This window comes from Populus alba, chromosome 8 (assembly GCF_005239225.2).
Source record: "Populus alba chromosome 8, ASM523922v2, whole genome shotgun sequence".
In the NCBI taxonomy this organism is placed as follows: Eukaryota; Viridiplantae; Streptophyta; class Magnoliopsida; order Malpighiales; family Salicaceae; genus Populus; species Populus alba.
The window spans coordinates 12,772,725-12,785,189 of NC_133291.1; the positions used below are offsets into that span (position 1 = coordinate 12,772,725).

At 31.8% G+C, this 12,465-nt stretch overlaps 1 protein-coding gene across 1 annotated transcript; it reads right to left on the reverse strand.

The window, feature by feature from the left end:
* Positions 1 to 847: 847 nt before the first annotated feature.
* Positions 848 to 9,226, reverse strand: LOC118053797 (actin-related protein 3). Its single transcript, XM_035065175.2, has 9 exons — positions 8,677 to 9,226; positions 8,103 to 8,565; positions 7,268 to 7,414; positions 6,090 to 6,182; positions 5,798 to 5,917; positions 3,150 to 3,260; positions 2,731 to 2,856; positions 2,509 to 2,607; positions 848 to 1,347 (listed from the first exon to the last, which is right to left on the reverse strand). The coding sequence occupies exons 1-9, from the start codon at positions 8,721 to 8,723 to the stop codon at positions 1,267 to 1,269; spliced, it is 1,287 nt and encodes a 428-aa protein (XP_034921066.1). The 5' UTR covers positions 8,724 to 9,226; the 3' UTR covers positions 848 to 1,266.
* Positions 9,227 to 12,465: the final 3,239 nt, after the last annotated feature.

Below are 12,465 nucleotides of genomic sequence, written 5' to 3' on the forward strand. Positions count from 1 at the left end.
GGATAACTAGATTACTTTAACTCTAGAATGGATTAATTTTAAACATGGATTAAAAAGGGAGGCCGGCGAGAGGGTTATTTCACAATCTCATTCCTAGAAATTGTTTACCTATCAGCCAAGTTACCTTCCAACTTATCACATTAACTAAATCACTTCACAATTTAATTTTAAACTTGAGCTTAAATAAAAAATTGAGTCAAGATTTTTTTATGTTAATTTCATCAAAAAATTTTTTTCTCAATTTAATTCTTAAAATTTTTTTAAATAATCAAAATATTTTTAGACCTGTCAAATTAACTGAATTATATTAAAATAATTCTCATACAATTTAATTTTAAACTTAAATAAAATAAATAATAAAATTAAAATATTTCAAGGTTAGCTCATTCCAGTAAATTTAATAAAATATCAAATATATCAAATAGTTTCGGACATGCAAGCTAGTTTACATCTAGAAAAAATATAGCTAAAAGTATAAATTATTTCTACTATCAAATTTTACCCTTTTTTTAAAACATCACCTATCAACAAATTTAATTTCTTTGAAAAAAAATGTTTATACTATAGTATTTTTACCTTTTACATATTATTCACCAATAAAATATTTATTTTAAAGTACCTAGAAATTTAAGAACTTCAATTTTTATTTGCTTCTTATTTTTTCCATGAATTAGTTTCTAGTTTAAACTTTAAATAACTAGAAAACAACATTCCAATAATAATAAATAAAATAAAAAAAAAAAACATAGAAAGTTCAAATAGCTTAAACACTGGACTTTATTATATAACAGATGATGTCAGTACAGTAATCTAAATAGGATAGGGGGAATTCATGTGGACATATTCCTGATTCAAATTAGAACTTCCATTTATGCAGTTCATGCAAACGAATGAATACATTTTGTCGCAGACAAAAGGGAAAGAATATTTATTATATTCTAAAGAGCCGAAGACTACAAATTCAGCTCAAAATGATATTTCCCTAAAGGACATTTCCTATCTGGTCAAATCAAGCAACAGCAGGGCGGGCGCCTACGAAGAACACAATTAATGGCTTCCTATTGACATCTAAAGAGGAGGCTGCAGCTAACAAATGAAAGAATCGATACAAGGAACCATCTTCTTTTCTAACAATTCAGACTGGGCGTCCATATTTTACACCACCTCCCGCGATCCGTGAATATACATGCATACCAAGTAAAATTTGGGACGAGGGGGAAGTGATGAGGCACTTCATGGAATAATGCCTGGTAAACGGTTTTTGCATCAATACATACCCTTGAAAACAGGATTTGTGCGGCATATGCTTGCTCCATATTCTTCATATTCTGCTTTTGTATGGCAAGCCTGTGCATTAAGCAGACACTGTTATAGTCTACAATACAAATGCTAACCAGATATGAATGTTTTAACTCAGGCTGTGGTGCCACTAAAAAGACACCCAAAAAAAAAAACCAAGAAGAAGCTAAATTCCTTTTCAACCCCATTCCCAAAAAAAAAAAGCCAGACAGCCGCATAAGCAGAATTAATTTCTCGAGACAACTTGATTACACCCCACAAATTTCACTCCACAGTAAAAGTGAGGGCCAAATTTGAGAAGCTCATAAAATCATTAGATGTATTTTAGTATACCTCCAGTTTCAGAAAACCTGTGATCAACCTTCTGATATCCCTTAACAACTGATGCTGGTAATGATAGTGATCAAAATAATGCTTTGATAATAACAATAATAAGAAAAACAACTAGCCCCATCTAAAACAGCACTAGCTTGAGATGGAATGAGTCCATAAGCCAATGAGCAAAATGCATGGCTGATCAACATTCAACAAAATAAGGCAGCAGTCACCAAGAAAAAATTCAACTTTAAATTTGCTGTTTTACCTCAACTCACCTAATTTCAAGGTTTACACATGAATTTGAAATGTTGCACTTAAATCTTAATTAGATCTGAACTAGCAACAGGCACAAGTGATAAATCTTTAACTGGAAGAGATTTAAGAAACACCAGATCAATATGATGACAAACTAAAGGATTGTTTAGTCATGGAAGATGAGACTATTCTCTTGATAAGAAAGAAAGGGGAAAAAAATACAATCAGCTATAATAATATAAAATACTTATAGACTAATTTTTTTAATTTTCTAAATTTGTATCAAATTTTATTGAGTCATTTTTCATGTCTTTCCTTTATATGTTAACCCTAGTTTTCCTTGGGTTTTCAATATGAATTTAAAAGCACAAAATCTCCCTTCTCTCTTTCACATATACTTCTATCTATGTGAAGGAGAGTGGAAATTGTTTCTAAGACCAACCATGCCATGAAGTTTCAAATGTGGAAAGTCATATCACAAAATTTCTTCAATTTCTAGCTCCACAGGCTACACCAAGGAAACATAGTTTGAATCCAAGGAGATGGCAGTTAAAAGTTTATCGTATTGTACAGGAATAAAAGGTATTATAAGCTTTCATATATATTAGAAAATGGACTGGACAAATAAATGCTTACCGCAAAAAACTCAGGCGTTGATGCTAGTACTGAACCACCAAACCAAACCGCAAATCTCTGGATAGGATGACTGACTACATTCACTTCCACTGGTTGTGACTGGAAACCCAAAACAACAAACATGTTCAAGAATTCTGTGCCAGTAACAACATGAATAAAAATAGAGGAAATATTATATGTTTGAAAACATCTTTTATTGTGTGTGAATTCTAAAATGCTTACTTTTATTTTCCCGCCAAGTCTAGCTTCAGATGTGAGAACACGTGTATCCACAATCTTCTTCAAATCCCTTTGCAATCTTCTACCAAAGTCCTTGAACATGGTCGATCCTCCAGACAACACTATATTCTAAATTGAAAATAGAAGCCAATACATGATAATAAGTACGAAAGAAAGATAACATGCAAATACAAGAATGAGCATAACCTTTGCATTCATTCAAGAAATTGCAATTACCAATTGACAGCTCCGTTAGAAGAAATAGCACATGCCAAAGTTTAAAAATTACCAATTCACAATCTCATTTTAAGCTCTCTTATTGGTCATAAATATTAGGGTGCAATGTCTTATATTTTTTCATCAGAATGAATTTCATACAAGGGCCAAATTTGAACTTTTTCCCCCTAGTATATGCACTTCACCTTATACAAAGCCCTCCTTGTGTCAATTGGTGCAGACTGAATACACTTGTCTATCACAGCTGGTAAAGGAGTGGTAAAGTCACTGCTATAAATCTCAGGATTAAAGAATACCTGGTGATTAAGTTAACAAGTCAGAAAAACATAGTACAGTGGCAAATGGTATATATAAACATATGCCCAAGGAACAAATTACAATGATGCTCAGTAAATGCACAGCATATACTAAAGAATAACTCTTGCATTCCTATATTTTATCCATGAAAATAAGAAACCATCTCCAGTTACCTAAGAAAATATGGAGTTCCACCCTTCCAAAAAAAAAAAAAAAAAAGAGGAGATAATTCTATATTTAGTGCTTGAACAATCGAGTCTCATCTTTTCTATAATAGCACAAACAAGTGCTAAATTGGACATCTGTTAGTTTTGATCCCAATTGTTCATTATCTCTTGAAATTGCATGACAAGTCATAATCTTATAAGGGGTGATGTGGAAGAAATCACCAATTTTTTATTTAATAAAAATAAGTTCAACAAAACTACAAATAAAATAATCATTCCTGTTTGTTGTTGTTTTGACTTTCCATTTTAAACAGATTTGGAGAAACACAATAAAAAATCAACAACTAAGGTTTAGTACGAGGGTGGAAAGGTGAAAAGTTACCTTCGTAATTTTACACCCCGTTTCCCCTTATGTAGCACATAAGATTTGGAAGGGAGTAAGTTGTGAAAGACAACACTTCATCCCAAAAGTGAGGTTAAGAGTTACCCTCCAAGAGTAGGGAGTCAGAAATTTGTTAACAGGGGAAATTTTTTGGTTTTGTGCTTTCCCTCTCATTTCTTAATTTAATATCTAATCTTTCTCTATTTATTTTACACCTTGCATTTGGAACCCAACAATTAATTTTTAAAATTTTTTTTATAAAATTTAATATATGATATGATTTAATTTTTAATGAGACCCAATATCACTCACTATCTTTTAAACTTGTACTGAATGCATTTAACATTTCACCCCATAATAATTTTTACAATCTCAACACTTCATCCTTGAATCTTACTCTCTTAACATTTCCTCTCCAAATTTTTAACTGTATTCGAAACACAAACTAAAGGGAAAATCCACTTGAAATTCAAAATCAATAATAAAACCTACCAAGTACAAATTTTAAAACTTGTTCTCCTTGATTGTTGAAGCTCAATAAATCCATATTCTTTGACCAATCCACCTATCCAGCTGAGTATTAGATCTGAGTATTTTGAATATTCCTTGATCAAACATTATCCTTTGCTTTAGTTTGTAAAACAAAACCTCGAGCACTTAGGTCTTTGCTATCTTGGTGGTCACTGTAGATTTGTTTTCCAACTTTTAAAATCCCATCATTTTCCTGTTATTTTTCCAAATACATTAACCAAGCTTCAATTCACTATTTACCCATCAAAAGTCAATCTTTTAAGAAACCACATCCAGACCCACAAAAAGATTTGGATTGCTTACATGAGTTAATTGCTTGAGTTAGTGATGTTTATTTGTGGTGGCCTGAATATGGTAAAGGCTAGATTTGTGATGGAGGTGGGTTTGGCCATGGCCTACAATGATGGTGGGGGGCGGCAGTTTTGGGCTTGACTTTTGGTGGTGGTGGTGGTGGTAGTCGTGAAGGTCTCGTGTATAGACCATGGAGAGGCTCTACTTTTTGGTCCTTGAGAATTTGAATGTTGAAAGGTAATTACAGTAAGCGAAGGTGGTACCTAGGTGGTGAGGTTCATGTTGGTTTTGTATTTCACAATTAGATCCAGAGGAGGAGACAGGGAGAATTGTGTGGTTTTTGTTTTTCAAATTTAGATCCAAGGGAAACGTGTGGTTTATGGTTTTCTTTTTCCTTTTATTTTTATTGAATCCTTTTCTCGTAAGGGAAATGATAAAAATGCTAATGGCTTCAAGTGATGCCAGCCTAAGTTCTTATATCCATGTCATCACTTAACTGACATATCAACAAGTTACTAACAAACATTCATACAAAAACTTGATTGTGATGTTACGGATAGATGAACAATTCAATTGATAAAAATCAAAGATCAAACACTCAATTGTGAAAATCAAATAAGTTAAAACAATTTATCGTTAACCCAAAAAAAAGGGATGATATTAAGTTTCAATGTGAACACTGACATGCTATTCAAGATGATTGTGGGTATATTAAATTTCAAAGTTTCAGTGTGTGAAGACTTTCAGAATCAAAGTAATTAGAATAGGTAGATGCCACAAAGAAAATAATTTTAATAAAGAAGGAATAGACAAAAAATAAAGAGCAAATATTTGCTAAAAGCATTACTGCATAGCATCTAAGGATAAATTGCCACAGGGAGAACAATAGATCTCATTAATGATTAAAGATTATAAACAAAGAGCAAGATTGCTCTCATGTGCTGCACAAGCAAATACATATTAACTTGTGGGGAAATTCTTAGAGAAAGCTTAAAGAACAAATAGTTCCAATGATTTTGTCCTAATAAGCAAATTCAGTGGGAATTTATCTGAGGAACAAGACGGTACTTACATCAGTGACTTTATATAAACCAAGCATGTTTCTTAATAGAATAAGCTAAGTTGCTTGCACAGAAAATATTTTGCTCATAAAGCTAGAACTAACCTCAGGGCCAAGAAATCGCTCATATCCAATGTCACAGGAATATGGCGCCCCTGTTTTTGGTTTAATACCTCTCCAGTGCTTAATATACTTTGCTGGTTCTTTGTCATGCTTGTTGAACTCCTGAATCATTTTGAGAACTACAGTTATTACTATATTATTCTAGATCCAAGTTTATGAGATACAGCAGGACAGCAGACTTGCAATGAAATCTTTCATGCTCTATCTGAAAGTATTAAGGCAAAATAGATCAATATATCTTTCAACTCGAAATTCTAATAGAAGCAAAAATGACCTTGACAATATCGGAACAAGTATAGCAATGTGTTTCCTTCACTTTCCGAGCTACTTCAAATGAATCTTCTGGGGGTACATTCTCTCCTCTTTCCTGCACAACAAAATACAAAAAGGAAAAATCTATCAATACCATTTCTATACATCCGCTGAATCTGTAGTTCAGAATGGCAAGTTGAAATATATGAATATTGCTTCTGGAAGTAATTGACAACTTCGTGAATGAGCATAGATACAAGGATTAGTAAACAAGAGAGGCACTCAAATAAACATTGTCTGTTTCTCTTGCCAAAAGTGAAACCTAAATGGTTTTTCTATTTAACACAAAGTTAGCAAGATTAAAAAAAACTCCACCGTTGCAAAATGGTATAAAGAAGCATAAATAACCAAAAGATTCTGAGAGTTTTAAAAAGGAAAATCATTGGTTACCTCTAAGGAAAAACTCTGTGCTGAGTTGATAGATTTTTTGCAAACAGCGAGGACTGAGTAGACAAGCAGAATTAATAGAATGCACAGCAACAAGTTGAAAGCTAAATCAAAATAGATTGATGGTGGATCCACAACAGATGGTGAAAAATTCAAGTTAGAGGTTGAATAAGGGGATTGCAAATGAAGTGTTTGAATCCAACAATGAAATCTCAGGAAAATAGTCTTAAGCATGGGCCGCAATCTTGCCTGGGATACCAGTGCAGGACAAACATTAGGTGTCACATCATTAGAGCTGCAGAATTCCAGTCTGTGATTCCCTGTTAAATGTTTCACCCGTGTAGTAAAGAGAATGTTACAAGTTCAGGAATACAATTTCTTATTTCCATTTGTTTTGTTCAAAACTGAGAAAGTTTTGAAAAATCTGTTCCGTGATCCATAAGAATCTTTCTTCTAAAAAAGATGAGATTTTGAGGGGAACAAAAATGTTGAGGCATGTCAAGAGCAATTTAGCAGAAAGGTATAAGCTCTCAGTTAAAATCCAGATATGTTCCTTTCTCAATTTTTTTAACATTCCCTAAAAATAAATAAATAACTGCTCTCTTCCCTACCCATTCATTCTCATAATCTAAAGTAATCTCCTTGCCTTTCCTTTTTAACAGCTAAAAACAAACCAAACACAACAAAAAAGATGCTATCGATGAAGTAAGTATATCTATAGGGACTCCACTGCTAGAAGTCAAACCAACTCACCCGCATGAGCTGCTGGATAAATAGAGTAACATCTTTGCCAGCAATAGGGATTGACTTGATGCTGCTCCCGATAACATAACCATCTGCAACAGGCACAACATGAGCAGCACCATCTCCAACATCCACAACAACCCCTGTCATCTCACACTAACAATAACCATAGGTCAATCTCAAAGGAAAAGATCGTTATCACACAACTTAAGAGCAATATGAAAATGAAAACTTCAATTTCAGTTGAAAACTAAAGGGAGGCAAAAGATACATAGTGCTACATTCTTAAAAAAAAAACACAAACAATGATCTCTCTAACAGAACATACTGTGCTGCCGATTCGAGGCGCTTAACCTAGAGCAACATAAATTAGAACACAAGCTAGAATATGTTTTCAAATTTAGCTGCCAGAAATCATTAATATCAAAAGAGGAATATATGCCATCGACTTTTTTTGACCTACATACTTTTGTTTGACGATTAGTTCATGAAACAAACACAAGCACGCATGCATGATAGATTAGTACATTTTTCAAACAAGTCACCCCTAAAGTTTGATGACAGAGAAAAAACACACAAGAAAAATTACTCGCGTTCAATTAGATAGCTTGAACATTCCACTAAACCAATTAACATCACATTACAATGAACTCACAAGCAACCTATAACATGTTTCACCCATTTGTCATTTCAAACCCTACTATGAAATCCCGAATCAAAATGCAGAACCCTATATTAAAAAAAAAATAATGATAATAACTCAAATACCAATATTTTCACTCTAACTCCAGCCTCCAATAAAATTTGCATGGTTATAAATGAACAAAAAATCTCAGAAACCAACCTTGGATGTCGTGTAACCAGCTGCAAGAGCAAGCACAGAATTGACGGCAATATAAAGCCCAGGAACATTAAAGGTCTCGAACATAATCTCACCGGTATACTCACGACTCTCCGGTGCAGTAAGCGGGCTTTCAGTCAATAAAAAGTAATGATCCTCTGGATCGCAACGCAAATAATTAAATATACACTGCTGCCAGTACCTTTCCATGGCGTCCCAGTTATCAACTTGACCATGTTTGATTGGATAGCTAAGACTATAAGTATTACTAGATCTCGATTTGGCAAGCGCCTCCTCTCCTATAAAGAAATCTAGATCGGCCATAACCCCTGCACTGTGCTGCGCTTGCCAATTCGCTTTCGAAGAAGAAGTTCGAGATTGATTTAGAAACGACTCGTTTACTGCTACTGCTGTTGGTAAAATAAAGCACGGCTCTACATTTCCCGCAAAACCCATCTTAGTATACCTGCAAAACAACAACACAACAAAAAGTTAAGAAAAAAAAAGTAAAAAACAAATCGAGGCATTTTATCAAACACCTTGAGCGCGTACAGAAAGAGGAAACAAGAGAAAATACCCGGTACCGTAGTCGATGACGACGGCAGGACGAGATGTGGGGTCCATGGGAGATAGAGAAGGAATAGGGGTGAAGGTGGAGAGGGATCAACAAGGGAGATTCAAGAGAGGGTTTAAGAGAGAAGGTCATGGTCGAGAGAGAAGCACGAAAAAGAGGAAGAAGAAGACGACGATGGTGAGCTGGTAGACTTGATTCCCAAGTGAAAGCAGCCGCTCAACTGTAATTTGGTGAATAAAAATGTATCCATTTCAACAACAAGAAGGTAATGAGCTCAACAGCGTAAGATGATCTCTCCACGTCAATTTCTTCATCCTTCAATTATTATTTTTATTAACGAGAGAAGGTCCTGTGTATCTCCTCTCTTTCCTTGGCGTCTTGGATGCTTTTCTTGGCAAATCCAATCCCAGCTTTTCACTGAACAACACAACAACAACGACACCGAGGACTTCGTCTCACTCTCTCTCTCTTGTGCTGTGGTTTTTTATTTATTTATTTATTTATATTATTTTATTCTTTCTTGTTAAGGAGAGTTGATTTTGAATAGAGCTCTTAGGGTTCGAATTCATTTCTACAATAAGTTTATGCAAATCTATTTTAAAAAATGTATTTATATAATTAAGCCGAGTTTGAGCTCATTACAACTCGTCAGCCAGCTCAATCATGCTACCAAACTAAACTTCTAAGCAAAAATTTGAAAAAATAAATAAACATCAAAATAAACTCATTTATAAATTTGTTAAAATCTAAAATAATAAACAACTTATATGAGATTTCATAATTTAATATATAACTAAAAACATTATTAATTCTAAATAAGTTTTTCTCCCACTTAAATGTTGTTTTTACATACTCTATCAAAAAAGCTAAAACATGAAGAAGGTACAAATAATCGTTGAGCAACGGCTATTTCATCTACAGTTGCCCCTTCTTCCTTTTTAGGAACAGAAGCTTACGCAAGAAAATGGAGTTACCTCGAATCTCGAAGCACCTTGCCCTGGCTTCTCGACGGTTTGCTAAGAAGCAGCTGTCTGTGATTGTTCTTGCTCTTCACTTATTGTGAATTTGAGTGTTAGTTTTTGGTGATTTTTGGGCATTTTAAATTAGTAAATAAGAATGTGTTTGTAGAATTTAATCAACATATGGTTTTGTTTTGTATCACTACAAAAACAGAAGACCTGATTTTAGATTTTAGGGTCGATTGTTTTGGTAAATTGAGGTAATTTGTGATTTTGGTAATTTAATTATGATAAATTTCTCATATAAATGTTATAATTAATATAAAAATTAATTACATTAGTTTAGTATTTATATATCAAATATATTATAATATAAATTGATTGTTAAAATAGCATTTATGGTTAGAGCACACATAATAAAAAAAAATTATATTTACACTATTTAAAATATAATTTAATTATTTAACTCTTTATTTATGGTATATTTAGGAATGTGGTGCATATCGTGTTTTTAAAAATTTTATTTTTTTATTTAAAATAAAAAAAATATGTTATTATATTATTTTTGATATGATAATGTTAAAAATAATTTTTAAAAAATAAAAAATATATTTTAATATATTTTTAAATAAAAAATATTTTAAATAATTATTGTTATTACAATTCTAAATGAGCAGCCTATTAAAAATAAAAAGAGTTGGAAAAAAAGGTAAAAATCTAAAGAGAAATGTATGACAAAATGGTTGAATAAATAATAAATTTTATCCAATTGCAAAATCCAAAAAATAATAAAGAATATGGAGACAAAATGCATCATTAACTCGTTAAATTAATCACCATTGGATCCTTGATATCTAAAGCACAAGGAAATTTCTAAATTTGTGTTACAAGAAAACAACTAAAACAAAATATTCACCATAGCTTCCCTCGTATTTTCTTATTCACCTCACCACTATAGTGTGATTTTCTTGTCATTCACGGGAAAAATCGTTGTCCTATGAACAAGGAGTATTTTTATCTAATAAATGGTATAATGATAAGAGTTTAGAATTAAAAGGTTTATTTTTCTTATAATTTTGGGTTTGAGCTCTATAATTACTAATATAATAACCACTGAAGACTGAAGATTTATATGGTTGTTAACTTCAGAAACTATAAGATTAGTTGAGGTTCGTGCAAACTGGTTCAAATATCTACATTAATAAAAAAAATTATTTTTGCATATAATTTGTTAGGCATTATAAATTTGTTTGGAGATATTTTTGTTTGTTAAATATATTTATAAATAATAAATAACTAAAATATTTCTAGAATAAAAAAATAGTAATATTATAGAGCAAGAATGTTGTTGTTTTTTCTAAAATAGTAATATTATAGAGCAAGGGTTTTAATGTTTTTTTCACTCTCTCTTTTTTTTTTAATTATTTGTTTAGTTAAGGGTAGTAACATAATTTACCATTTAATTTATAATTTTTAAATGTAAAATATTGCTGATATGTACATCGTACGCGCCAGCACGCGTAGTGTCTCTCGGCAGTGGAAAACGAGCTTTCTTGAATCTTCTACGGGTCTTCTTTCTCTATGGATGGCTCATGTTTGTTAAAGATGAATGGTTTGCCGTTGATACTTGTCTTTTATTCCTCCATTTTTCTTTTATACCCCAGAAAATCAACTAATCTTGGTGTTTTAAATCTAGTTATTTAAGTTTTGATCTTTGATCTTTATCCTTTTCTTGATTTTTTTATATTAAAATTTTATTTATTTTCAAGTTTTTTTTTGTACAGCTGATAAAACAAAAAACTAAAACCTGGAATAAAAAATTTCTCATCATCAGCTATGAGACAATGCTTGATGCCTCCCGGAGGAGCCTCCCAAACTCTTTACTGCGTTCTTCGCTAAGAAATTTGCATGGGAGCTGGACTCCCTGCACGTGTACTTGATCTCCACCTCCAACTGTCCTGTTAACATGTCCCGAATACAGGACTGAAGACATGTACAAACTGACACCCATTTTAATAAGTTTTACATCATCAAGATAATCAGAAAAACAAGTAACATTTATGGGTTTAGAATTTAATATTTATGAGGTTTAAAAATATATAATAAAGTTTATTTTAAGTATTAAAAATAGAAAATTTAAAATAAATAGAATGTTAAAACTCAAACTTTAAAATTGTTAGGATTAAGTTCGCTAAGGTAAGATATTTTTTCACAAAAAAAAAATTTACCTTAAATTTTAAAAATAAATCAACGAATAAAAATTCAATCTAACAAACAAATAACAATACAGTTTATTTTAGATATAATGCACTGAAGATAATGGATTTTTTTTTATACAAATAATTTTTTATTAGATTCTTGCAAACTATAAATTACTAGTAATTATATTGGATAATAACTTTTAAATTTTAATTATAATTTTATGATTACACCATAATTTTTTTTAATAGCACAATTATCGTGAAAACACTCATAATTTTTCAACAAACTCAACTATGCATCGCGGTGTACATCTGCGACAATATTAAAGAAAAGGCAAGATCAATTCGGAGAGGAGATCCTTTAATTTATAAATCAATTCATCTTAAAATTAACAATGAGAAAAATATTAAAAAAACACCCATCAACACCTATTTTTTCAAATGATTCGAGATGCCCTCCTCTTCTTTTGCTATGTTCTCTTGATAGATCATTAAAAAACACTAATGTGTTTGTCGTGGTCTCCATGGACACTAATCATATAGTAACTTAATAGATTGTTTATATTTTCTATTAAATAGCGATGTTATTTATATTAAATAATAATAAATTACAAATCAATTATTATAACTTT

Coding starts and splice junctions, on each gene's coding strand:
- LOC118053797 (XM_035065175.2), bottom strand. CDS start 8,723: ATGGACCCCACATCTCGTCCTGCCGTCGTCATCGACTACGGTACCGG. Junction 8,566..8,676: donor GTCATCGACTACGGTACCGG/GTATTTTCTCTT, acceptor GTTGTTTTGCAG/GTATACTAAGATGGGTTTTG. Junction 2,608..2,730: donor GACTTGGCGGGAAAATAAAA/GTAAGCATTTTA, acceptor TTGGGTTTCCAG/TCACAACCAGTGGAAGTGAA.